Here is a 27,272-nt window from a genome sequence, read left to right as displayed (position 1 = left end):
GACACTTTTCTTCTACGTCACGCCACTTTTTTTTCTTTACATTCGCTGTAGAAGCTTAGGGATGAAGATATGCTATGCACTCGCCTTCGGGTGACAAAAAAAAGACGGAGACTGCCACTGGGGCCGGAGGGAAGGCATGTGACGAAGAGAAAGCAGTCGGGCAATGCCCCGTGCCTCCTCTTCCATTCTCACTTCCGTGCACTTTAGAGAAGTTGCCAACGTAAATATATCCGTGCTCACGAATTTGTCCGATTGATTAACGGCCCGATACCAGCACACAAAAGAAGACCCTGGATGTTTTCGTTGCATCCCCGCTACTTTTTTTTCAAGTCTCTCTTCTTGGTTTCTGCGAACGGTGCGGTTGAAAAATGCAATTCAGGATATATATATATATATATATATATATATATATATATACTGGAAGCTCGAGCGTATGAAATACGTGTCTTCTCAGGCACAAACTACGATTTGAAATCCGATTCTGCTGTTTAAATTTTGAACATTGTGCACGTACAGTGTATATGCGCAAGTCGTGTTTTATGATACCGTAACAGTAAATTAATTCTAAAGCTTTAGGACGTACATAACTGAAACCGTTTCCATTCAAAACAAAAAACCGGTTGTTTTCTCAATTACAGTGATTAAGATAAAACCACGAGTACCTAAATGACCAGTTTGATCTATACACTTTGCAGTTTTTTCTGGAATTAGCAGCATCTGACCGTAATCCAAAATTTGAACTACGGCAAATATTTTTTTCAACAATATACCTACAATTCTTGCCAATTTATTTTTAACAAGTTCATAATTGCATTTCAACTGCTATTTGCTAACTGTGCATCACGGAAACAGTTATTTTACGTTTACTTATGAGTCCTAACTTTTGAAGCAAGTTTGTACACATCCCAGGTAAAGACCTCGCAGCTATGATTTCGAAGTTGCAGTGACTGTTAGGCTACAGTGTTGTATCAACAGGTATTCAGTTCTCCTCACATGGACGTTTTTGATTCTCCTTTTTCTGCAATAGTAAAATATATTTTGAATGTAGCCCATTCGAAGCTCCTGAAGCCCAGATAGTATATCCCGAATATTCAGATTCTTCTGAAAAATAAAATGTGGGAAACTGGGAATTGTTACTTGCTTCACACCCCATACACCGGGAGCCCATCAATGCGGGAAGGTTGCCGCATAAACACCGGGTTCTCTCGCTGGTGTTTCCCCGAGTTCTGGCCGTCTGCTCAACTCTACCAATTGCAAATTCAGGCAGGAATCAGCGAACGAAACCGGCCGAGACAGAAAAGCGACGGCTTCCCTTCTCTGGAGTCGAAAAAGACACGGGCCCGAGGAGCGAGAGGACTGAGAAACACGACGGGGAAGACGCAAAGACAAAGCGCAGAGAAGAAGCGAACAACACGAAAAAGACCAACGGAGGGAAAATGGACCAACTGGAGACTTCCTCAAGCTCGAAGCACCGAGCAAAAGAACGACTGGCAGGCGGGAGAAGAAACAGCTCAGTTGTTTTCACCCTCCTTGTTGTTTTCGGCCATGTGACTCGCGCGCTGGTCGCGAAAGACACAGGAGAAGCGAAAGTGAGGGTCGGCCGCTTCCGCGAGTTTCATTTTGTAGAAAACGGTTTCCTGTCTCGCTCTTGTGACTTGGTGTGCGAGAGCTTCCTTGACCTGAATTTCTTCTTCGTCTTCGTGGTACTCGCAGTCCTGCGATATCGTATTCCCTGCGCCGCTCTGCACTGCGTTACCCGCCGATCTGCGATCCGCGCTGACCCTCGCCTTCGTTTCGACGTCCCATTCCTGCCCCAGCAAGGCGACAGATGCGCCCTCGGCCATGCCGTCTTCAGCCAGCTTCTCGAGCACCCGCCTCGCGTGGTCGCAGGCAGCCCAGAGCACGCAGTATGCGTCTTTCACCCAGGTCCGCTGCTGGTGGCCTCCAAAGACTCCGACGGAGAAGCCCTCAGTCTTCCAGATGTTTAGGGCGCGCTCTAGGTGACGACGCGCATGCAGCAGCAAAAGGAAAATCTCTGTCTCCGTCCGGAGACGCGCTTCCGTGCCTCGTCCCAGGCGGTGCCGCGATGCACACAGCGACTCTCCAGGTGAGACAAGGAGACCCCGCAAAGCACGTGAGTCGCGTGGTCCGGCCGCCCGTCGCTCCTCGTCTTCTTCCTGCTCTTCACAGACGCCGGACGGCCCCTCAGACTCTCTCCGGGAAGGCGAGGATGGAGCACTGCGCATCGAGAAGTCTCTACCCCACTCAGCAGCTCCAGAGCCTGCGGCTCTCTTCTCCGGGGCGTCTCTCCAGGGACCGAAGGCTGGCTGAGACCCAGACGCCAGCGATCCGGGACATCGGGGCCGCGCAAGAGACGACAGAGACGAAGCCAAAGAAGCGGAAGAAGCAACAGAGAAGGGCGATAACGCGTCGGAGTCGCGACTGCTACAGAAACCCATTTGGTGCGAGGGCGTTCCACTGGCGGAGCGCAGGTCACCTCTTTGGTCGACCCCGGAAATCGTCCCAAAGACAGATTCTTCTGCTGGCTCTGTCTCCGTCCCGTCGGCTTTCCCGTCTTCGCCTTCCGCCTTGGCTGCCCTCGCGCCTCCCGCGAAAGCACGTGGGGACGCTCCCTGGCCACCTTGTGCGACGATTCTCCCTTTGCGTTTTTTTCTCGACGACGGCGCCGCCGCCTCTGTGGAGGGGATCCACCCCGCTGCCCCGTCTTCTTGCTCGGCGTCTTCCGCTTCGGCCTGCGCGCCTCTCTCCAAAGAAGAAGGCTGGCGATAACGCGGAGAGAGACATCTCCGCGGCCGTTTCGGCGTATTCGAAAGCGAGGGGAAAGCACACGAAGAGACTGCAGACGCGCCTCGCCTTCTCGCCTCACACGAAAGGTAGGACTGACCCCTACCGGAGGGAGAAAACGGCAGTGTGTGCCTCTCTCCTGGCTGCCCAGACAGCGGAAAGGGAAGCGTCAACTTCCGGCACGACCCCAGGACAGGAGACGCCGACCAAGGTCGCCGATCCGTTCGCTGGTTCGTTGTCCGCTGTTCTTTCTCTCTTGCGTCTGTGCACGCCGTCGAGACTCGCCTGGCTCCGTCGCCGTTCCAGCTCGTGCGGGGACTCTTCTCGCTGCCCAGCGTCTCGCGTGCGTGTGTCTTCTCTTCGCCCGCGAGGAAAGCGAGCGCCATGCCCTTGAGAAAGCAAACTTCCCCTTGACTCGTAATCGTCGACGCGGGTTTCCCCACGCCGTGCCTCGCCTCCAGTCTCTTCACGAAGTCGTCGAGGCGAAGAAGCAGACGACGAATCGGGGAAACGCGACGGAGATGGACGAGAACCAGGAGAAGACGCAGATGCCCTGCAATGAACAACTCGTCCTCGTCTCTCCCTCCGTCCGGCGCTTCGCTGTCTTCTGTCTCTCCCCCACCGCCGAAGGCGAGCAGCCGGCGCAGAGCCGGGAAGGCCTGCAAAAAGGCGAAACTTTCGGCTGTCTCCTCGCCGAAGGCGGAAGAATGCTCCGCCGCGGCCTCGGTCGAGCCAAACAGCGGCCCAGAAAAAGCGAGAACAGCCTCCGCCTCCCTATCGGCGGCGAGGATGCAGTGTCGGCGCAGCCTGTCCTTTCTTTCTTTCTCCGCGGCGTCTCCTTGGCCCTCTCCGCTGCCCACGGCTAGCTGGATGCCGTTAGGGGACGAGCAGACCGGCGAAGCCTGCAGGGCTGAGTCGACGGGGATTTCAAGAGCCGCTCCTGCCATCGCCGACAGCCTATAGGCTGTTTGAACGTGGAGCGCTTGGCCGAGATGGCACCGTCGAAAAGGCGACAACTCATCTGTACACGACAAACAACCTACTCCGTCGTCTGCTCCTGCTCGTATTTCTGCTTCGTCCACCGCGTGTGTCTCTCCTTCCGGACCTATCCTGTCGATGCCCCGTTCGGTGCCTTCTGCAGTCTCTTCCTCTCGGCGTGCGTCGCCACATGCTCCGCTGTAGATCGCTTCTGTTCCTAGCTCTTGGTTTCTGCTTCCTCCATTGATTTTTCTGGAAGGCGTTTGTCGTCGACGAGAAGCCAGACTGCGTAGTGCGCAGCCGTCCCGCCGCAGGCCAGCTTCTGCTCGCCTGTATTCCTCGAGGCAAACAGGGAGTCGGCCTTCGAGGTCTTCCGCCCTTCGGTCCTCCGGGCGTCTTGCCGACAGACTGGCGCAAAGAATAGTCAGGACGTCCCAGCCTTCTTGGTGGCTGAGATTCGCGACGCGAACAGCCGTCCAGAACGTGCCGGGCTGCATGCAGGCGTTTTTGCCTTGGCCTTTGCCAGGTTCGGGCTCCGGGAGACATGCCTGCGGCTCTTCGTTCCGCAGTCTAACCCCTACAAAGGAAGAAAGAAGCGAAAAGACGGCGTGCAGGAGCTCTCTTTCGGAAAGGAGGGACAAGGTCGGTCGAGAGGCAGAAACAGCTTGCGCCTCTTCGTCTTCGGGGCCCCGAGAGCGGCGCGTCGGCTCTCGCGTGCGACGCGTCTGGTCTCGCCCGTCCCGCTGTCTCCATACCGATACGAGAGACGCCACGAGACACTTCAGTTGCAACTGCCGACAGACAAGAAGAAGCGAGCTAGACTGCTGAGCAGAGCACGAAGGTCGAAAGGGAAACGGGCGCGAGGCGGTCAGAGAAGACGAAGACTGCGGATTCCCCGGGGCAGAGCCGCTGGACGCGGGGAGGGCGGAAGGCAGAGACGTTCGGGAAACGGACGAAGAGAAAGGCAGAAAACGCGGAGAGGAAGAAACACGCAGCGAATGTGCGTCGATGTCCTGAAGGAGAGACGAAGACGCCTGCGCAACGCGGGGAAGATTCAACAACTCACAACACCGCGACGCAAGCGTCAGGAAGAGATTGCTGGCTACAAGGGCCGTGTGGGCGGAGCAAGCGGGCGCCGGCGAAGACGACTCGCATTTCTGCGTGCTGTTCATCCTGAACGCGCGAGAAGGAAGGGAAGGGCTTTCCGACGGGTTCCGCACGCCTGTCTCCCTCGCACTCTCGTGTACGTTCTCTTTCGCCGCTGTCCAGGCAGCCCCCAGCAAAACCTTTCGAGCCCGCTGCTTCTTTCTCCACGCGGCCGACCAGGAGGCATCCCGACCTTGGCCTGTTTCGTCCCTCTCCCCCCCTTCCCCCTTCCCCCTCATGCGCTCGTCTTCTCCCGGCTTTCTCGCGCCGAAAACGCCCACCGTCGGGAGGCCTCGAGATCGCTTTCTTTCCACTTCGCGCTCTCGCGCGGTATCGCTCTTCCGCTTCAGCCTCTTCGTCGCGTGCCAGAGAAACGCCTCAAGCGAGGACAGCTGAAGGCTGCTGTAGCCGACGCCCGCCACTGAACCTCGATTGCTGCGCAGTCTGCTTTCGTACAGAGCTCGGGCGTGGCAAAAAAAGACTGGAAGAGAAGCGCTCAGCGATGGAGTGTACGTGAGAGGGGAAGAAGACAGGAGGGACACGCGACCTAGTGGGAAAGCCGAAGAAAAGGGACTGCATGCGTCGGATGGGCGCCTCTCAGGCTGGTGTCTGAGACGCGCTGGGGATGAGACTCCGAGTTGTCCTTCCCCGTCCTCGATGTCGGAGGGAGGCTGATCCTGAGACTGTCGGAAAGCAGAACCCCACAGGTTCCAGTCGCCTGCCTCGCCGGAAACGCTGCTCTCTCCATTCACTCTTCGCCTCTTCCCAGCCCGGACAGGCTCTCCGTTCCCCGTGAAACCTAACTCCTCGGTGAAGGGCGAAAGCGAAGCAGAGAACGGGAGGGCCGCGCTCGCTCCTCTCTCTGCGCGAGGCACCCCAAATCCCCGCGCCTCGCTCTGCCCAGACGCTGCCTCCTCCCCTTCCGCCGCTGAGGCGCCGGCAGAGCCGAGTCGGGCCGTCTGTGCGGGCGAGAAGAGAAGGAACCGCGAGCGCAAGCCGGAAGCCGCATGCCGAGCTCCGATTCCTGTAGCTGGCCCAGGGTGGAGTCTGGAGCGTGCACCGCTTCCCGGGGCCTCGGTTTTGGTTCGCCCTTCCCCCGGCGAAGAGACAGCCGAGAGGGAGACAGACGGTCTGCACGGCCGACAAGCCGCGGAGACCGTTCCCCTCCCTCGCGGACAGGGCTCCTCCGTCGCTGCGTCCCGGCTCTCGCCAGCTGGTGCGGAGCGCATGCAGCCGAAAGCGGGAAGCAGACCGGGGAGTGGAACGAGAGAGGGCGACGAGGGATAGAGAGCGAACAGCACGTCCATAGGTTCGCAAGTGAGGAAAGAGAGAAGGTGAGGGAAAGAAAGAAGGAGGCGAGCCATGCGCACACTGAGAAAGCCTAGGACATAGAGGCACAACGCGGAGGGCGAAACAGGATGCCTGGCGTTGAAGAGAAAGAATGCGCCCTTGGATCGCGTGTCTCCGCCGCTCGCGCCAGCGCAGTGCGTCGCCGCCCGGATCGAGAGAGGAATCGAGGACAAGAGCGACGAGAAAAAGCCGCTCCCTTCGCACGCGTGGAGGCCGGCGAGTGGTGGCGGCTCTTCTTTCTTCTCGCCCTTCCCCCCGCAACTCGCCTCCACGGAAGACACAGAAAGAGAAAGAAGAAGACACGCCCGCGAGAAAGCGAAAGAGAGGAGACGGATAGCGTGTGCCGGATCACCTTCCTGAACAGCGATCAGACTCAAAGCTGCCGCATGCATCAGCTCGCCGCCGTAGGAGGGACAAGTCTGAAAGGCTTGCCTGCACACGTAAGAGAGACAGGCAGCGCGAATATCAGGAGACCTCAATCTCAGGGAAAAAGGTTAAACAGCAGCAACGAAACAAGGTTCGGCGCCACATGCAAGTCTGCTTCAAGCACGCGCCATCCGGAAACAGAGAGCGGAAGGAAAACAGCGTAAACAAAAAAGGGAGGCGCGACATACGAACAGAAAGTAACCTCACGCTTCAAAAGAACCTGCCAGATGAGTCTGGGAGCTGCACGAACGGCCACAGTGCTCATATCCGCGTACAGGCATATATATGTATATGCATATACATGTATATAAGTATGTATGTATGTATATGTATGTATATGTATGTATATGTATGTATGTATATGTATGTATATGTATGTATATGTATGTATGTATATGTATGTATATGTATATGTATGTATAGGCATATATGTATATGTTTATGCATGTGGCTTAAGTGTCTCTGTCTATTTGGCATTCGGATCAACGTCGTTGACTGTGTATGCTTCCCTGTGGACGCGTTTGTCTCTCAGCCTATTCCCCTTCCTCTTTTTGCCGGCGTTTTCAATTCCCCTGTGCCTACTGAACGAGGCGAGAAGCGTCTCTGAGGCGTCCCGTTTGTAGGGCACCTGGCAGCTTCTTGATGAAAAACTTGAGACGGAGCAACGTGGTCACTTGCAGCATCTGCCTGCTTGCGAGCTCTCTTTCCTGGTCCTCGTCTTCGGAGAAGAACCACCCCAAAAGCGACACGGCAAGCGGCGGCAGCAGGCCGGCCTCCAGCCCCGCCTCTTCGGCCTCCGCGAAAAGAGACGAAGAAAGAGAAGACCGAGAAGAAGAACGAGAAGAAAGAGAAGCCAGCGTCGCTCCCGCGGCGGCTTCTACATCCCCGACGCAAGCAGCCTCCCGGATGGTAGCCATCGACGAGTGAAGGCCGTTCGGAACTGCTTCCAGCGCCTCCGCGTAAAAGGGGAGAAAAGAAGCAGCGACGGAGGACGGGCAAAAAGAGGAGGACGCGAGGCCACAGAGATGCGAAGCAGGCGTCGACGAAAGCGAACTATCCGTGCTCGCTTCCGTGCTCGCTTCCGTGCGAGGCGAAAGAAGGAACCGAAGGAAATGGTGCAGCTGAAGAACCTCCTGAAAGTTCGTCGCCGCGTCCCTCGCCAGCGGACCCAGAGCGTCAGCCACCCAATCTGAAGCCAGAAACAAGCAGAGGCGAAAGAAAGGCCCGAAACGTTTCCTCGCACAGACACCTCGAAGCGCGCCAGGCACAAAACGAGGGGACTCGAGAAGGCCGCGGCCGTTTCCGGGGGCCTTCGGGGCGGGGAGACAGCCGGAGGGACGCGGGGAGCGAGAACAAAAACGGTCGTGTGCTGCGCAGAGGGAAGAGAGAAACAGGAACCTCCATCTGGGACAAGCCGCTCAGCGTCCCCTCCGCCGGTGAAAGTGACGCTGAGGTCTCCCGCGCCTCTTGGACTGTCTCCGAGCGCGCTCGGAGAAGAAAGGAAGAAGCCGGACAAGTGCAGGGCCGAGATAACCCAGTGTGAGCAGCAGTGAGGGACGTAACGGAAAGAGGAGCAAGGGACGAAACGAAAGAACGAAAGGAGACACGGGGCTGTACGCGCACGGTCACGCAGCGAGCTTCGGCGGAGAGTTTGACGCCAGTCGAAGAAACCGAGAAAAGAACGGAGAAACAGCGAATCCAGGGTTGGATGGAAAGTCTCGATGAAGGAACGAGGGAACAGAGAAGGCCGGACTTACCTGCGAATGTGCAGCCTTCGCGCGACCACGAGAGAGACGAAGGCGAGTGTCCCCTGATGCTGTCTCTCTCCTTCGCCATCTCAGCGCCACAGGCCTCACTGCCTGCGTCGCCTTCTCGCCACCCACCGCCTTGGCAGGCGTCTTCCTGCTTCGTCTCCCTCGTCTCATTCGTCCCCGCACAGTTTGTCGCCCTCTCACGCTTTGCCGCCCTCCGCCTCGCTCTCTCTTTCAGCGCGGGCGCGCCGCAGCGGCTCAGCGGCAGCAGCAAGTCGCTGACGAAGCGCGGCGGCGAGCGTCGATTCGGTTTCTCGAGAAGAGAAAAGGTTTCCCTCAACACGGCGAAGAAGACGGCCAGCGAGTCCGCGCCGCGCAGCAGCGACGTTTGCAAGGCGCGCCACGCCCAGACACCCGTGGGTGTTTTTGCGAACTGCTGGTGGAGCCGCAGGAGCGCGCGAGAGCCGGAGAGCAACGAGGAAGCCGGAGAACAAGAGGTGGACGGAGGAGGCGCGGAGGCACGGCGCGACGCAGACGGCGCCGCCTCCTCTTCTCTTTGAGCGCACCAGCGTGCCGCGTGTGGGCAGCGAGAAGACGCGCAAGCCGGAGTCGGAGAGGCGACGAAGCGGTGGAGGCAACAGGCGTCGAAGGCAGACAGCGTGTGGGACTGCAAAAGGCGGTCGTCCTCGCTCCACACGCCTTCTTCCTCGCCCTCGAAGAAGGAAAGATCACCGGCAGAGAAGAGAACTGCGAAGCCTTGGCAGTAGGTCCGGAGCAAGGCAGCGCGCGACGGCGGCCGCTGCGAACGAGAGGCTGAGATGCATGCGTCATGACGCCCCCGCAACTCGCCTTCACTGGTTGTCGCCCGTGACCCGCGCGCAGGGGCCGGCCTCTCTCTGGCGGCAGCTCTCGCGCGGCCACAGGCGGAAGAGGAAGGAAGCGACGAGGTGGAAGAAGAGAAAGAAGGGAAAGAAGAGAGGCGGGAGTCGTTCGGGGAAGGTGCGCCGTGAGGATGTCGCCGGGTCTGCTTCCCGTCCTGGGGCCGAGACGGGTCGCCTTCCTCTTCTTTGTCTCCTTCCGAGGCGCAGTGGAGGCAGTTGTGGACGAAGAAGATGATCGCGAGGTCGTCGAGACGCCTTTCCACGGTAGGAGGCAAAGACCCCCGCCAACACGGAGACAAGTAGAGCCCGTCAGCTCTTCCTCCCCTGGCTAGGCCACCACTCCGGCACACGAGACAGCACCGAGAACGCGCCGAAGAAGAGGACGAAGAGGAGGAAGAAGATGAAGAGGAAGAGCAGGAAGAAGAGGAGGAAGAAGATGAAGAGGAAGAGCAGGAAGAAGAGGAGGAAGAAGAGGAAGAGGAGGAAGAAGAGGAAGAGAAGGAAGAAGAGGAAGAGGAGGAAGAAGAGGAAGAGAAGGAAGAAGAGGAAGAGGAGGAAGGAGAGGAAGAGGAGGAAGAAGAGGAAGAGGAGGAAGAAGAGGAAGAGGAGGAAGAAGAGGGAGAGGAGGAAGAAGAGGGAGAGGAGGAAGAAGATGGAGAGGAGGAAGAAGATGGAGAGGAGGGAGAAGAGGAGGACGAAGATGAAGAGGAATAGGAAGAAGATGAGGAAGAAGAGGAGGAGGCAGGAGGAAGTGCGGAGGCCCGCGTCCGTGGCCCCTCTGCTTCGCAGTCAAGTTCCATGGTGGGCAAGACGGGCGGAGACGGCTGGCGCGCATGCGTCAGGAAGAGCGGCACAGGAGTGAAGCAAGCACGGATCAGAAACTTGCGCGGGAAGGCGCCGTGTGCGTTGGAGCCAGCGAGGAGCGGGAACGCTGGGAGAAACAGGGACAGAAGAGACGCCCGAGAAGACAGCGCGTGGCGGGAGGCGGGAGGCGCGAGGCGAGGGAGGTGAGGGGTGTCCGAGACTCGACGGCCATGGTCTGCGGCGACCTTTTTTGCTCGCCTCGGCTCCTCTCGTTCTTTCTTTTTCTCTCCTGCCTACTCCGTGAAAACCTTTTCTGGACGCCTTCCCTCGGCGCCAGCCGGCCTCTGCGCGCGCGGGTCTGCTGTCTGTGGTCCTCGGTCGAACTGCCGAACAGTCCACGGCCGCACAAAGCGGAGGAGTTAGAGCGCGCCTCCGGGGTGAGAATCAGGCGAACCGTTTCGGTTTCTGCGTGTTGAACAGAGCGGAGGAGAGCTCCTGCGACGAACAGTTCTCCAGCATCGCGCTCTTGCGTAAAGTTGGCCTTCTGCGCTGTGCGTCTTGTCGGCACCCTCCCTCGGCTTCCGCGCTCACGTCGTCACGCGCTCACGCGCTCCCCCCGCGCCGCCCGGCCTCTGAGATCGCGACGCCGGCGCTAGCGAATGTCATTTCTCCTCAGAGGGGCGCGAAGGCGCCAGCACGCTGAGGCAAGTATATGTCTTCTCCCGGCGCGAGAGATGCTGCCCAGGCGAAAGGCGCGTTCTTCTCTGCGTCGCCCTCTCGGACGGGGCCGCCGCACACACTTTATAGGCGTTTTTAGCTTCTGCGTATGTGTGTGTGTGTGTGTGTGTACGGCCGGACTCTGGTGAGCCGTAGACCGTCGGCGCTGCGCCTTTCTTCTGCACGTCTCTCTGCCTTGGTGGGCGTTTTTCCCGGCTGCTCGTAACGCGCGTCGCCCAACAGCTGGAAGAGACAACCGCGAGAAAAAAGCGGCTGCGGAGAAAAGACTCGCAGCGTTTTCTCCCGGCGGCGAGTCCGCCCTCTGCGCCTATCGTAAGCAGTCAGGTCGCCTCGATTGTCTGTACACGCCAGCGTGGTCGTCTGTGCGGCCGGACCTCCTCTTCCGCCCTTCTCCGGGAGTCCTCTCTGTCTTTTGGCGTAAACTGGCAAGAGAAACCTGGCGCGGTTTGTCTCTCTTTTCCGTGGGGAAACAGTCGCGCGGTCTGGGCCGTTCTCGCGCGCTGCCGTCTCTCGGCCAGAAAGCGCGCACGGGGACACTGCGTGAATCGCGCGCGCGCGCTCGATTTCGCGTTTTTCTGCATTGGTTTCGCGCCGTGCAGACTCAGAGAGAGCAGTGGACGGGCAGTGCCTTTCTCAGGTCAAGATCCCTTGTTTTTTTGCTCAACAAGGCAACTCCCGAAAAAACTTGTTTAGACCCCTCCAGCGAACAGAGCCCCGCGTCGGCAAACCGTGGGACGATGTGCGGTCGATGCTCAGGCTAGTTGAGCCGCTTTCCACGGGAGAGCGGCTGCCTGGTCTCGTCGCGCGCGCGCATTCGCAGCGTTTCTCCTTCCTTTTGACTCCTTCGCGTCTTTTGTTTCGTTGCCTCACGAGAGCGCGTCGATGCGTGGGAAACAGTGGAGAGTCTTTACCAAGCGATCGTCTCCGAGAGAACGGACTGACCCGAGAGCCGTCCACGCGCACAGAGGGAGGCCAGACTCATCTCGACAGTTGTCTGTGTTTTTCTCCCGGAGTGTCGTTGGGAAAAAGCGGAGATCGCCTCCTTGTTTTCGAAAAGAAAAGAGACACTCAGTGAAAAGCATTACCGCGGGGAAGGGCGAAAAAATCTGACGTGGCCGCCTTGAGTTGGGCGACAAAGAAGAAGACCGCCGGTCGCCATCTCGATGCGACGGCATACACAGCCGGCAAATGGACCGCTCTCACCGGCCGCGCGAGAAACGAGAAAGGCGTTTCTCTCGGCGATTCTCGTTCCTCGTCCTCTCTCGGTCTGCTTTCCCGCGCGTCTTTGGTCCTTCTCTGAAGATTTTTCCGGGTTCGTCGCCCCTCGTCAGCGCTGTTCAAGAAGATTGACTCGCCACGCCACGTTTGTCTGGGACGGCGGACGCGCGCTCCAGTTCTCTTCTCTTTTTCCACATTTCCCAAGTGTCTTTCCCGTTTTCCTCTTGCTCTGTGTATGTGTGTCGTTTTCGTCCGCCGCTCGCCCTCCTCTTCGCAGACGCCTCCCGGCCCCGGCCCTCGCCACTAAACTGGGATGTCTGCCCCGTCTTCTCGGGTTTCCCACGACGTCCCTCTTTCCCTGTTTTTCATGTAGTGTCTTGTTTTCCTCTTCTCAACCGCACCAAGGCCTCCTTAAAGCGTCCACGCCTAGCCTTCCATCTCGGTTCCTTAATTCGTCTCGCCCTCCCACCTGCGCGGCTTCGACGTTGACTTCCTGCCCTTTCCCCGGCTGGACGCGTCTGCCAAAATGCATATCCCCAATGTCTGCCTGCGTGCGCCTTAACTTTCAGCCGACTGTACAGGAGGAAGGCGATCGAAACGAAAGCAATTTTAGCTCTACACAGTCATATATATATATATATGTTCGTCGTTCTCGATTGGCAGGTGATGGAAAGGTACGTTTTGTCGTTGTAACTTTTATCTCTTTGTTTCTCTCTTTCGAGTCTTTGGTTTGTCTTTTGTGTCCACGGCCTGTGTTTTCCGCAATGCACGCTTCGTGGTCGACCGCTGTGGAGTCCCGAGGACGGGACCGGGAGCGCATGCATCGGACGGAACGGGGCGGTCGTCCGTACGCAGCCTCTGCTCTTCCGCCACATCCCGCGACACCGTCCTCGGATTGGGTCGGTCAGTCTTACTTCCCGTCGCCTTCTCTCCCTTCTTCTTCGTGTCCTTCTGTGTCTGCGTCGGTGCTGTCCCACGGCCTGTCTCCGTCCCATCCCTTTTCTGTTTCGTCTTTCTCTTCGTTTTCGGCGTCACCTCCGAATCCGTTCGCCTCAGAGGAGGCGCCGCCGCTGCACGCGTTGCCTTCCCCGTCTCGCCCCTTCTTGGGGACTCTTCGAAGCATCAGTCCGGCTCCCAAGGCCGGTCAGAGCAGCTCGGAAGGCAGCGCATCTCCTTCGCCGGAGAAAACAGAAAGCGGCTGGTGGCCCGTGCCGGGAACCGAGCGCGACGCACGCCTTGCCGGGGTGGACTTTGGGCCAACTCTGCCTTTGGCGCAGAGCAGAGTGTCGCATGCAGGTGGATCTGGTCTCGGGCCCGAGCCGGCGGACGGCACGCATGCGGCTAGCCGTCTGCTGGAGCACTCCGTCTCTGCTCCGGTAGTAGATTACGCGGTTCGGCTGTCGAGGGAGAACCCAGACGCTTCCCTGAAGAAGTCGACAACCCTCGCGGAGCGATTCTTCCTCATCTCCTCGCCGGCAGCGCCCCAGGCGGAGGCGCCGAACGGCCGGGAAAGCGAGGAGGGCGTCGAGGAGCAAAGAGAGGGGAAACGCGGGGACGGCTGCGAGGACAGGAGGCAGCGGCTGCCGTCAGAGGGCCAACGGCGGGAAGGGGATGGCAACGGAGAGAGCATAAGCGCCTCTTCTGCATTTGAAGACGAAGTGAACGCAGGAGACGGCGCAGCCTCCTGGGAGCGAAGCGCATCTTCCGCCAGTCTGGAGTCGCTCTCTCGAAGCAGAAGTGTGCAACGAAAGAAAAAGAAACGCTGGTGGACAAGCCTCGCGTCGAGCCTCGGGCGGCGGAGCGGCTCTGTGGAAGGCGGGAGAAGAGGCGCCGCGGAGGGAGACGAAGTCGCAGAGGAAGGAGACACCCGGTATGGACTGCCGTCGCAGCAGGCGGCAACAGATAAGGGCGGCCGTTCCGCAGACGACTTCTCGAAAGAGACACAAGAAGGTAGAGCGAATGGCAAGGCAGGGAGGAACGAGGCCGGAGTGAGGGCAAAAGAGGGCGGAATGGAAGAAGCATTTCGAGAGGCACGAGAGGAACGATGGGAGAAGAGGGGGACCGAAGACCTGGACGGAAGCTCTGCTGGATCCCTGCGAGGGGCGCAAACTGGAGAGCGCAAAGACGAGCGCGTTTCAGAAAAACGCGCCGGTTCGGTCGTTTCTTCGCGGGCCAGCTCAAACAGAAGTGTGGCGACCAAGTTGAGCAAGAGTCTGTCTCGGCTCTTTGGGGGCAAGAAAAAGGATCCGAAAGGTAAAGGACACGCAGGAGAGCCGGCAGGCGGAAAAAATGGAGTGAGACGCCACAGTGTAGACGGAGGTAAGGACGTGAACACTTTCGCTTTGCTTAGGTGGGAGCAGCGAATCCGGGGAGACAGGTTCTTTCCCGGTGGCTCTCGTGTGCAGTCCATCCTTTTCTTGCTGGCTGTTGCTTCCCTTATGTGTCGGCGCCCATTCGCGTCGGTCACGCCCCCCTCCGCGCCTCTTTGTCGCTGTCGCCTGTCAGCCACCAAAACGGCCGATCTTCTACTTCGCGTCTCGCCGAAACTGCGGGAAACCGGAGACTGAGAGGGAATTCTTAGGGCGTCCTTCTCTGCTCCGCGCCTTCAGTTCGCGAATTCTGTTCCTCTCTGTCTTCGGGTCCCCGCTGTTTTCGCTCCGGGCTGTGTGTCTCTTGCAATTTCTCTTCACCTCGTCTTCCACGTTCCCGCCACCTCCGCCTGGCTCTCCCCGCGCTGGAATTTCCGCCTTTTTTTCCTCGTTTTTGCCTCTTCTTCCTCTCCTCTGTTCCCTGGTCGTGCACGGTGTCAGCGGCAGCCCCTCGTCTCCTGCTCTCCTCGGTGCTTTTCTGCATGGGCCAACGAATCGCCTCGAGAGGGCCTTCCAGAGGACGCCTGTTTGTGCTTGCCCCATTTTTTCGCAGGTCTGCATCAGGCGCACGGCCGTCGCGACTCAAGCACCTCTGTGTCTTCTCTCTCGTCCCGTTCCGATCGCTCCACGGGCATCTCGCGTGCGGCTTCTCCCGCGTGTTCTCCCTGCTTCTCCGCGTCGAAATGGGAAGAAGCTTTCGCGTCTCTGCCGCCGATCCCTGCAGGCGTCGCCGCGCTCTCGGGCACCTACCAAGAGCTTCTCCTGGACCACCTCAAGACTTTGGAGCGCGGCGTCCAGCAGCTGCTGGCGTGGCAGGGGAGCGAGGCGCTCGCGTCCTTGGCGCAAGACCCGCGGATTCGAGAAGCGGGGAAGCACGAAAGGCAAAGCGAGAGAGGTCGAGAAGACGGGGCAAGGCCGCTCCCCGCGGGCCAGAAGAGGAAAGACGAGGGCGGCAGAGACCCAACGAGCCTGGCGGGGGGCGTGCTGGACGCAGGCGACTTGGCAGAAGGGAAGGGAGAATTGAGAGAGGGACGCGAACAAATGAGAGAAGGCTGGGAATCGCTTTTCTTCTCTCCTGAGCGCGCTCAAGAATTCTGTAGGAACAGGGAGGTCCCGAGCTCGGTCAGTCGGCTGCGAGAGAAGCTAACCGCAGAACACGCGATGTCTGTCCAGCTCCTGACAGAAGAAAGGAGCCGCGCTGCGCTCAACAAACTGCTTCTCGGGATTCACCAGGTCCGAGGTCTCGTCCGCACGCTCGCCGATGTCACGCAAGATGCGCGAGGCGAGGCAGCAGAAAACTTGGTGAGGAGAAAAGCGCGGAACTGGGGAAGGCGAAAAGAAGGGGTTAACGCCCCGAGTTCACGTGGAGACACGGGCGCCGGGATTTGGAAAGTGGTCAACGTGCGCAGGTGAAACAAAACAGACAGGCGAAAACAAGGTGCGCCGCGCCAGTCGCCGCTGTGTTGCGGCTAGGTCTCACGGCCTGGCACGCGCCTGTGTACCTCTTTTCCCTCCTCTCGCTCTGCTTCTGTCCGCTCTTTTCTCCCTTGCCTCCACCTGCTCTGGCGGTGTGCTTTCTCCCTCTGCGGTCTCCAGGCTGACGCGGCGCAACTTCAAGCGTGGAGCGCCAAACACGGTGAGCTCGCAGAAGGGCGCGATCTCGTTGAATACTACTACCGACAGGTAAGAGGCGAAGTCCTTCCCAAGTAAAGATACACTGTCTGCTATGTGGAACCTGCCTTCCCACATCTCTCCGCAGGCATAGGTCGCGACTTGCTATGTGGGGCCGCAGGTATATATACATATATGCATATACAGACATGATTCTATAGACATATATGTAGACGTATTATTAGGGTCAGATGTTCGTGTCAATGGGTGGGAGTGAGTGTTTGTAGCGCGTCGCGTTTTGAACGGAGGTCCCTGGCTGTAGACGCCAGTGCATCTGTACCAGACGGGACTCTCTAGGGGGTGGCGGATGGTGCGCCTTTCGGGGTTGTTTCTTCACAGTTTCCAAGGACGGAGACGCGAAGGCGGCAACGGGTTTCTGTTCTGTCTTGTTTCTCGGCTGCGCTGGCTGTGTGTGTGTGCTCTCAGATCGCTGAGTCGGCTAACGGTGTCATCAGGGAATACCACCGTCGCTGCATCCAGTTGAATTCAGACATCCAGTTGATACGGGACCAAATCAGTCGCGTCGTTCACCTCGCGCTCTTGGCCGTTTCGCGTGCGCCACCGCTCCACAGCCTCTACGCCTCTTCGCCGCCGTCGGAGCATCTCTGTCCTGACGCGTTCGGCTCCGTCTGCTCATACAGCGGAGACCCTCGCATCTTTCTGGTCTCGCCGCCCTTCCTCTCTCGCCTTCGGCTGTACGCGATCTCGCACCTCCCGCCGCCTTCGCGGAATGCGGCGGCTGCGAGCAGCCGAGAGGCCGCGCGTGCGCCAGGCAGTCCCGCGTTCTCGGTGGGAGTCCCCGGGTCCTGGGCGCAAAAGGACGATTTGCCGGCTGAGGTGGGACGGCGAACCGTCGTCGCACCTGTCTCGCCTGCGGCTCTTCTGCCTCCAGGGCGGTGCGTCCAGAGCGTTCCTCCGGGGCTTCTGCTCCGCAGTTCGCAGGCTGACTTGGCCGCCTTGGAGCAGAAACTGGAAGGCAAGTGGGGGAGTTTCAACCTCTTTGAAGCGTGGCAGAACGACGCGATGAAGTGGCAGTGGCGCGACGCGATGATGCAGCGGGAGTTCGCCAGGCGCGAGGAAGAAATTGACCGGTGGATCCTCGAGTCGGAGTCAAGACTTCTTGCCGCCGTGGACCTCCGACTCCAAGAACTGTGGTCGGGGCGCATGCAGGAGCTGAAACGTGCCGCAGGGGACAGCCTCGAGGAGAGCTTCGTTTCCCGACTCATCGACGAAGTCCCGTCTCTCGCGGGCGTCATTCAGCGTGTTCAGCAGCATCGCGCGGCGGGCGCCCCTACGTTTCCCGCCCGCTCGTCGCCTTCCTCCTTCCACTTCGCGTCATCCCTCGCGGCTGCTGTGAGCAACGAAGAGGTTGAGGCCGCGTTCATGGTTGCAGAGGACATGCGGTCGAGGCTGGTCGGGGTCGCGACGTCTGAGGTGTACCTGCAGCTGTTGCATGCGCAGCACACGGTCGCGGCCCACGAAGGAGACAAGAGTCGCGCGAAGCTGCTCGGCATCTTGGAAGAGACTGTGGAGAAGCAGATGCGCGAGATTCGCCACCTCCGTACCCGCATCGGAGAGGAAGTGGATCTCGCCTGCCAGCCGGATCGAATTCGAGACGAATGTCAAAAAACGGAGGCGGCGATCACCATGCTGGAAGAAGAACTCATTGCGATGCAGGAGAAGCGGACGCTACGGCAACAGCGGCTGCTGGATCTGCGCAACTCTGCCCAGACGAAGCTGCAACGCGTCACCGCCCTGTTCGACACCGACCAGGCGCTGTGCCGGAGCCTCGAAGCGGAGTGCGAAGGGGAGCGCAGGCGAGGAGCGAGGGCCGAGCAGCTGTGGCAGGAAATCGGCATCGAAAAGCTCGAGGAGATGAAGCAGGAGTTGGCGAAACTGAAGGGTGAGAACGTCGCCTTGCAGGCGGAGCTCGAGGTGGCGCGCTTTGAACTCGACACAAAGAGGAAAAAGGAGGAGCTGAAGCGGGAAGAAGCAAGGGAGAAGAAAGAAGAACGCGAACGGAGACGAAGGGCGCCGAAGGGGCGAGAGTCGGCCGCAAAGGAGGACAAAGCCAAGAGCCAAGGCCAGTCGGGAAGCCCGCAAAGGTCGTCTGCGCTGATCGTGGGGTGGCGCAAGGCGGCGAGCTCGCCGGCGCCGGCGTGGGTCGCGTCCAGCGGCATCCCGGCGGGCGACGAAGCCGACAGAAACCAGGAGTGCGCACGAGATGGCGAAGAAGAGTGGGAAAACGAGCAGGACGCCGCTGCAGAGGGAAGACGGGAAACGAGGGCAGCGGGAAGAAAGCGCGGTGGCGCCTTCAGTTCTCTTTTCAAATGGCCTTCCAGCAAACGAAGCAGCAGCACGCCCGCGGCACTCAGGACAGTAAGTCGACTCTGTTCGCGTTTTGCGAAAATCCTACGCGCGTAAGGCTAGGAAGAGGCGATCCGAGTTGTCGAACCGGTGCATGGGAGGCCGTCGAGAAAGGTTTTGCGTCGATTGATACTCACTCCGTCATCCGTTCAGCGCGTCTAAATTGAGTACCGGGGTGGGGCGAGATGCGCGCATCTGTACGTCGATCTCCGTCACCGCATATATACGTGTAATACATGCATCTAGGTGGTAGCGCCAGAGGCCGGGGGAATAGCAGTTCGGAGACGCCTCGGAAACACTGCCGCGTCTAGAGAAAGGAGAGAATGAGTAGTGAAGAGAGGACAGCAGCCGAGCAAGTCGTATTCAATTCGTTGACCTCCGTTCAGAGCCGATGTCTTTCCGTCGTCGGGCTGTGCTTGACGTCTCGTTTTCCTTCTCTGTGTGTCCTCTCCGTTCCAGCGAAAGGGCGGAAGTGGTGGCGGAGACGCAGGCGCGCAGTCTGCGAGCAGTGCGCGCCTCCACAGCGCCACATCGAGGCAGCGGGGTCACGTCTCCGTAGGTCTTCGGGCCGGAGAAGCCTGCGGGGTTTCGCGCTCGGCGTCAGAGCTCGGAGACCTCGGATCTTCCTCGCCGGCGGTGGGGCGAGAGGCTGAGGGCCCACAGGAAGCGCGGGGGACGTCGGCGAGGGACAGGCGCGAGCCCCTGAATTCCTCATCTCGCCGTTCCGGCGCGGTTGAGGTGACTCGAGACAGCCGGGAACACGCGGAACTCGAAGCCGAGAAGACACCAGCGGAAGTGGAGTCGTCCTCCCCTGCCCTCTTTCCCCGGGGTTCCTCGGCGCCGCCTGGTCAGGGCCGAGAAGCTCGGCGGGGGAGGGACAGCGCCCTAGAAGGCAAGCGGGAGACCGACGCCCAAGTGCACCGGATGCCGCGGTCGCCTCCGCCTCCGGAGAAGGCTTCTGGCAAGTCTGCTTTCCGCCGCTTCTTCTCAGGATCGCCGGAGTGGGCCACAGGTTTCCGACTTATGGCCGCGTCCAAAAAGAAGGGCGACGGCGAAGTCCCTGGCGATGGAGAAGAGTGGATCGGCACCGCGGCGACGACGCAACAGGCTGTGACTGCTGGCGACTCTCAGGGAGACGGGCCTGGAGCGGCGCGGACCGAGGAGAAGACGCAAAGTGAGCCTGGACCAGGAGGGGTAGGAGCCGCGCCCGCGCACGCGAGTGGTCTATCATTTCCGCATGCTCGCCAGCGCGACACAGACAGTGGCCAGGGCGAATGTGCTCCAGGGCGGTTGTCTCCCCCTCACAGGTCTGGAGACCAGCCGAAAAGTTTCTTCCCACGAGGGGACGCGTCGTCGGCCGTGCGACTCGTGGAGGCAGAAGCCAGGTTTGCACGAGGCCAGGACGCGCGAAGAGAAGAGCGAGCCCCGGAGCCGCTGGGGATGAGAAGTGCGTCCGCCACGTGCCTGCGGGGCGGGTCTTCTCACCCGTTTGCCGAGGTGGAGCGGCGGGAAGACAGCAGAGGCGGCCAGAACGCACCCCCGCGGGGACAGAAAGGCGCGACAGCGGACGAGGGCTGTGGTGGCCTGGGGCAGGCAGCCGCCAGCAGACAAACGTTGTCGCGAGACGCGGCACTGTCGGCAGGGATGCCCACTCCTGCAGCGGAAGGTTCTCTTTCCGTCGGATCGCCCAGCGGAGACACTGGCCGTTCCCACGGTGAGAGAGGCGACGGGCTGAAGGGCAAGACGCCGAGCGACGGCCAGTCGGGCGAACGCGCGGTTTGTTCCTCGCGCTCGTGGAGAAACACGCGGCCAGGTTTTCCAGCTCAGGGTCGGGCGCCGAAAGTCGCGGTCGCGGGGGGCGCCGGCGTTGCTCAGAACGCTGCGCTGAACGAAGCGTTCGTAGAGAGAAGGCAGAAAGACCGAGGGGAAGTGGACTCTGGCTCTGGCGACACAGAAAGCGAAACCACTCACGCACGCCGTGACAAAGGGAAAACACGGGCGCGGAAGGAGGGCGAGAGTCCGAGCTTTGCAGCTGCGTCTGCCGCTTTTCTGCCGCTTCTGTCTTTTTCTTCTCGCACAGGTACCAAAGAAACGCCGCAGCCACCTCACCTGCTTCGGCCTTCTGACAGAGATCAACAGGCGCCTGCTCTACAGAAGCGACGGACGTCGGAGCTCGAAGACGCGTCCACGCCACGCGCTTTGCGAGAGGCACGGGAAGGCAGCAGGGCCCTCGAGGAACACCTGGAAGAGGAAAGCGAAGGCTTCGCCCCTCCGTACGTAGCGGGGAAAGCAGATAGAACCACAGCGCGGAGCACCTCTGTCCGTCTAGGGGAAGGACGCAGTCGAGGCTGTCGACGGAGAGAGCGGAATGGAGGAGACAGTGGGGTGGGGCTCCAGGAGCGCCCGTCTCTGGGGCCGGAGCGTCCGTCACCTGGCGACACCGCCACAGAAGTCGCCAGATCCGGAGAGCTGGGAAACGTTTTCCTTTCTTCTGCGTCTTCTCTTCGCTCGGCTAGTTCCACTGGAGCGCCTACGCCACGGCGTTCTTTGGCGCCTTTCGCACCTTCCCGAGAGATCCAAGGAGAAATGCAAGAGATGGAAGGCCGACGAGACAGTTCCTGTCGCGCCGCTTCGTCCCGTCCTCCTGGGCAAGCGAAGGAAGCAGAGCGAGGCCTCACCTCCTCAGAATCTTCTCTGGCGTCGGGGGACAGCGAGAACCCGGGTGTTCCAGCCGCTGTCCAAAGTGTAGACGGCGCCCGTGCACACGTTGCAGCGTCGGGGGTGAATGCCTCGGGCTCAGGGCGTGGTGTGACGATCTGTCCCCAAACGCTCTCCAAACGCGGTTGCCGGCCTGTTTCCTCCTCAGACGTGAAACGGGCGGGAGCTGTCGGCTCCGCTCTCGAGGCTGCCTCCGACACGAGCGGCGGACGCAGTGCGTCCTCGACCCCCCCTGGGGACGCCGGACGTGGCGTCGCCGGGTTTGAGGCGACAGACGAGGCGTTGTCGCTGCCTTCTTCGATTCAGCGAGCGAGGCCCCGTCCGCATGAGCATCCAGATGGTCCTGCCGCTGGGTCCTGTTCCAGCGTTTCCGGGCATCCGTTCGATAGCTCTGCTGGGGATCTTCCTGGAGAACAACAGCTCGATGGCGAGATTGTGTCTCCCCGCGTTTCGTCTGCGTCTGGCGATCTGTCGCTCTCTCTGCTGGGTTTTCTGGGAGGAGAAAGCGGCGAACGAGGCGGAAAAGGAGACACGGCAGGGCGAGCTCGAGACGAGGAGACAGTCGGGGACCCTCCTCGTCCGGCGAGTCCTGAGTTGCTGCCGGTCCTCGATTCGCCGAAAAAAACAGCAGCGTGTGGAGCCCCTTCTTCGACTCGGTATATCGCGAGGGAACAGAACATGGAGACGGAGCAGAAAAGGCTCGTCGGTTCGCCGTCTCTCGCGTTTGCGCGCCTCGTCTTGGATTGGGAGGAAGAGAAGGAGGCAGATCCGGCTCGAGCGGCAGAAACGAGTGCACCTGTGTGTTCATTGTCGCCTCGGTCTTCGCCGTCCGCGTGTAGCCTCGGAGGACCAAACGAAGAACGAGGCAATGGCCCACAACCGGAGACCTCTCCGCTTCGTGGTGACGGCCTGAACGGGGGAGAAGACTCCGTCCCACCATGCCACGCGGTCCGGTCTTCCGTCTCTAGGAGCAGTTCCCGTGAGTCGGCCTTCCCTTCTCTTCCTCTGGCTGCTGCTCAGCAGTCTTTTGCGTCTTGTTCCTCGCGTGCCTCGTCGCCGGCGTTAGGACGAGACGGATACATGGCACTCCACGCTCCACAGGCCGAGCAGGACGAGCTCGCCCCGGCATCCACCGATCAGATGCTGCCCGTAAACGTCTCAGTGGAACCTGGCGAAGACGCGACGGCGCCTCTCCTTCCTTCTCCGAGCGCTGACGCGACATCGAGCGGGGGCTGTCCTCTCTCCCGCTCTGTGCACAGTGCAGGGGAGCGGAACCGGGAGAGTTCTCTTTCCGGACTCCTTCACTTTCCGTTTTCTTCGGTGGATGCCAGACGGCGAGAAGGCAATGACGCGCGGACAGAGAAGAAGCGCCGGAGGCGAACGGAGTTTGCCTTCTCGGCTTCTGCGCCCTTTTCGTTGCGGCGCAGCCTAGACGAAGGCAAGGCCTTTCTCCGCAGTTCGCCGTTTTTCAGCAGAAAGGGGGGAGGCAGAGAAGAGGAGCACGACGCAGGGACGGCTTTCCTCCGTGCGGGGAGCTTTGACTTGGGCGCCCTGTCTCGCAGAGACGACAAAAACGTATCTTCCGGTGGGCCGCCAGAGTCACCAGACTCGCAGCCGTGGGGCGCTGAAGAGAGGCTGGTCAGCGAGGGCTCGCAGGTCGAGACTTTCTGCTTCGCCCTGACACAAAATTCGCAACCGCGAGGCCAAGCAGATGTACAGAACGCTGTGCTGTACAGTCCGATCTTTGCGCTCTTGGACGCAGATGAAAAGCGGCAAATCCTTGAATTGCTCACCTCCAGTATGATTCACGTAGCTTGCGACTGCATCCTCTTCCACAGAGGCGAAAAAGTAGATGTTCTCTACTTCCTCGAAAATGGAGAACTCGAAATGGCTGCAGTCGGCCAAGATGCAGAGATACACCCGGAAGAGTCAAACGTACAAAGGAGACGAGGAAGCGCCGGCGGGAGTTCGCAAGATCCGAGGGAGGCAGAACCGACCCTCGACCGGCTGTCTTCACCGCCCTCCAGCCCCGTCCAAATCCCTTCAGGCGCCTTCGTGCTTCCTCGGGCGTTCGTCAGGGCAGGGCGCACGGAGTACAGGGTCAGAGCCGTCAAGCCGTCAGCTCTCTACAAATTAACAGCGCAGTCTTTCCAATCAGTTGCAAATGGTAAGAATCAGCGACGCGGAGTCGCTCCCATGTCTTGGCTGCGAGTGCATGTGGCTGTGCCCAAAGCGAACAGAGGAACTTAGGTACGCATATGCGCAAAGCTGTTCCTGCTCCAGGTCGGGACCACCTGTTCGCGAGTCAGTCCATTTGCGCGCGCGTGTAGGTGTAAGTATATATTTATAGGCATAGGTTTAGTTCCGTGTGTTTTTTCCTGAGTCGGCCGCTCGTTACGAGCCGCCCCGCTTCTACAGGGATATTTTATCTGTCTCCCAGTCTGTACAAGTAGGGGTGTAGCGATGTCGCTGCTGGCACAGCTTACTCCAGCTCTCGGAGAAACTCAGTCACTGAGAGGCAGGCGCGTTCTTGTCTGTGCCGGATTCTTACGGTCCTTCACACTCAGCAGGCGAGCGGCCCCGCTGCAGTTTGTCCGTTTCGGTATCGTGCGTTGTTTCTCCAGGGGCAGTCCTCCGACGCGCCTCGGATTTGCTCGCCTACATGTTGCGGTGCCCTATCTTGGAGGCGCTAACAAAGTACGTGTGGAAATCTGCAAACGAGAAACAAGTTGCGCGTCGCTCACCAGGAGTTCGCTTCACTCGCAAAAGGAGAGAGGGGGCTCGCGACAGAGATAGGAAACACGGGGGAAAAGACGGGGAACCAGACCCAAGGGCAGGGAGAGAAACGAAACCACAGCGGGCGGCCGCACGAAGAACAGGGAGAGAGGAAACTAGAGGGGACACGCGTCTGAACCGCGGTGGCGTGTGGGACCGCTTCTCGCCTGGGTGGTCTCTCGTCTTCTGCGGAACTTGAGTTGTTTGTGGGCGTATTTTCTTCCCTTCTCTTTCCTGCTCAGACGCGAGGCCAGTCAGCTAGTTCCTCTCATGCGGTGGCAGCAGTTCCTTCCCAACGAGGTTATTCTGCATCAAAACCAAATCAGTTGGGCCCTTCTGATTGTTATGAAAGGTAGGGGATACGGACGAGGGTAGCCCCAACTCAGCTCCGCGCTGTCTCTCGCGGTCGTCTTTGTCCCTTTTTCTTCCGAATTCGGGCCGGGGGGCCGAGGTCATCGAACGTGGTGCGCATGGCGGAACTTGAGACAAGGGGAAACTGATGAAACAAGGCGGTCAGGTGCGCCGCTTCGCATCTCCACAACGCCTCTTCCCCGGTGTTGTTCGCCGACTTTTCACCTCCGTATTCTTTCCAGTGGGACGTTTCGCCACGCTTTGTGCTGAATTCGTGCTTTGTTTCATGGACACTAGACTTGCTCGCCTTTCTTCCTCAGCTGTCCTTCGTACTGCGCAGTGTCCCCCGCGTCTATCTGAAGTGCCGTCGAGTTCCGCCCCAGTTGTCAAGGGCTTGGCATGTTACTTTTTGTCTTGTCTCTTTGCGGCACAACGGCCTTTGAATGTGGCAGGCAAAGCTCGTGGCGTGCGGCGACTCGCTAGGCACGGCCGGCCGGAGACTCTGGAATACTACGAAGAAGGTAAAGCAGCGCATCAAGAGGCGAGCAAAAGCAAGGGAAGGCCATACGGTTCAGGTGAACTGGCGGGAAGAGGCAAATCTGGAAAGCACACAGAAGCAACGTCATTGCGTGGCCGTGTCCCCTTGTTCGTGCACCTTTCCAGTGTTCTGTGGCGTTGGCCTGTATGAATATATATAAGAGATATGCGCTTGTGTGCACGAGCAAAAAAAAAGCAGATGAAACCACATACCTTTAGACACACGTAGAGAAGGATGCCTATCTGTATGGCGGCGTCTCTTCAGTGACGGAGAACACCATGTGATAAGTAGTGCCGATGTCGACGGCGGGACAGGGATACACGTAGAGTGGTGGAGCCTGGAAGTTAGGCTCAGGTCCTTATGGCCGCCGACGGGGAGATATGCCAGCATACAGGCATGTGCATATATATATATATATATATCGACAGGTATCTCGAGATGAGAACACGAAGATCGGTAGGTGGTTAAGCATAGACGCAGAGAATCAAGAAAAGTGATTTGCGTGGTTGATACCTTGTTCGCAGGCTCGTGCATCAATTTTCTGTGTCTCCTTCAAGACTTTCCCAACTCGACATCCGTGATCGCGGAGGGTCCGGAAGGCTGCATCGTGGCCTCTCTGTCCCGATCGAGCTTTGAGGGTCTCATGGGCAAGGCAGAACGCCTCCTTGATCGGTGAGAGAGTAGCACCGAGTTCCGTGTTCTTCGTTCCGTTGGGTGTGATAATTTTTGTGGACGTGATCGTTCTTTCTCGCCTCTCTTGTTGCATATGAATCGCGTTTTTGTTCGTGCCTCTCTATGCCCCCCGGCCACTTTCGCGTCCTTGCGTTCGCCCTTTTCTTCTGCAGCTTTCGCTCAACTCTCCTTTCCCCGCCTTTCCGGGGACCTACGTCGTCCTCTGCATTTTCCTTCGCCATATTTGTGTCGTCTGTCGTACTGTGGACATGGGCTTCTCTCTCTGTTTCCGGGTTCGCCTTCGCTGCCGTCTCAGCTTTTTTCATCCGTCCGTTCTCACTGGACTCTCTACCTTGCTCCCTGTCGGGCGCCCTGTGCCTCGCGGCGTCCCGTGCCATCCTCCTTTCGTTTCCACTTGCATGTGTCTCTCTTGTATCTGTTGGCCTTCTTGCTGTTTCTCGCTTCCGATCTCTGACCGCTTTTAGTGTTCTCCGTCTCGCTTTTAGTTACTTCATGCACTCTGTGCAGTCGTCCCTCTCAGGAAGATTATCTGTTCCATTTTCCGTCTGCTTCGCTGAATATGCTCCTTTCCCTAGCCCGCACCTGTCCTTTCCGTGCGACTTTCCCAAAGCGCATGCGTCCCAGTTTACTCCGTTGTTTTTTTTTCAGAGGCCACGAAACAGCCGACGGCGGAAAAGGGTACACGGGCCGAATCGATCTTGGGGAGGTAGGTTCCGCGCGGACTTCAGTCATGTCTGCCGTGGTCCGTTTCCCGCTTCACGAAGCAAGTGTGGCTCTGGAGAGATCGCCTTCTCTCGCGGACGGTTTATTTCCAGCTCTTTAGCTCGCGTAGCTGTCCCTGTTTCTGTCCGAGTGTTTCTTTATGCACCGCTCTTCTTCCCTGGCAGACTCGGCACGCCTCCACTTTTTCTCTTCTCCTCCTCTCCATCGCACCTGCGTTACTTTCTTGCCGGCCCTGTCTGTGTATATGGTTCTCCCTTCTCCGGTTTTTTCTTCTGCTTTCCCCAATCTCCGCCTCGCGTGTACTCTCCGCTGTATGCCCTCTGGCGATGTCCTGCTCAGGTGAAGAAAACGTGGTCCAAGGTTCTGAAAATGGCTGGGCCACGCTAGTCGACTCGAACACGACCGCATGCGGACGGGGGATCCGGAAGCCGCAAAAGCAGGCTTTCACTGAAGAAAACGGTGGAGACGCTTCAAAGCAGCGATGCGAGACTGGGTGGGCAAACGCCAGGAAGGCTCTTCCCTCGCTCTCTCGTCTCTAGACGGGTGCGGTCTGCTCCTGCCGGGAGAAACCATTCCTGAGTCGCGGCGATGCCTCTTGGGGTCCCCGAGCGGAAGCGTGCATGCGTCCCGTTCCCCGTGGCTGTCAGTCCTTCCGTTTTCACGTGCCTCGTGATTGCCTTTCTCTTGTGTTCGTTGGTTGAGGACACTCTCACGTGTGTCTCAAACGCCTCTCGCAGTTCCTTGCCGCCTGCGTCCGTCCCTCTGGAACGTCATTCGTGAAAGAAAGGACAAACGCGTGGTTTTGAGGACAGGCGCGATTTCACGAGAGCGAACGAACGCGTCGGCCGTCGGCCAAGAACTCCGAGGCGACAGCTAATGACAAAAACTCCACAGAGACGGCCGTACCCGTGTGGAACGGCGGAGGTGGATGCCTCACTAAACCGAAGAGGAGCTGTCCTATAAACTCCAA

The 27,272-nt window shown here is 59.2% G+C and overlaps 2 protein-coding genes across 2 annotated transcripts; one reads left to right on the top strand and one right to left on the bottom strand.

The window, feature by feature from the left end:
• Positions 1-1,511: 1,511 nt before the first annotated feature.
• On the bottom strand, positions 1,512-10,137 carry NCLIV_002080 (conserved hypothetical protein; the record flags this gene model as incomplete). The annotated part of the gene is made up of 3 exons (XM_003879706.1): positions 1,512-6,711; positions 7,288-7,894; positions 8,463-10,137. The coding sequence occupies 3 exons, from the start codon at positions 10,135-10,137 to the stop codon at positions 1,512-1,514; spliced, it is 7,482 nt and encodes a 2,493-aa protein (XP_003879755.1).
• Positions 10,138-12,861: 2,724 nt separating this feature from the next.
• On the top strand, positions 12,862-26,689 carry NCLIV_002070 (hypothetical protein; the record flags this gene model as incomplete). Its single annotated transcript, XM_003879705.1, has 11 exons — positions 12,862-14,350; positions 15,020-15,768; positions 16,063-16,149; positions 16,564-18,516; positions 18,964-23,389; positions 23,847-23,919; positions 24,240-24,349; positions 24,801-24,869; positions 25,411-25,558; positions 26,228-26,285; positions 26,642-26,689. 11 exons carry the CDS (start codon positions 12,862-12,864, stop codon positions 26,687-26,689), a joined length of 9,210 nt encoding a protein of 3,069 aa, XP_003879754.1.
• Positions 26,690-27,272: the final 583 nt, after the last annotated feature.

The sequence above is a fragment of the Neospora caninum genome, chromosome Ia (assembly GCF_000208865.1).
Source record: "Neospora caninum Liverpool complete genome, chromosome Ia".
NCBI classification, from domain to species: Eukaryota; Apicomplexa; class Conoidasida; order Eucoccidiorida; family Sarcocystidae; genus Neospora; species Neospora caninum.
Note: the sequence above shows the minus strand (reverse complement) of the source record. Positions and strands in the feature narration are given on the sequence as shown.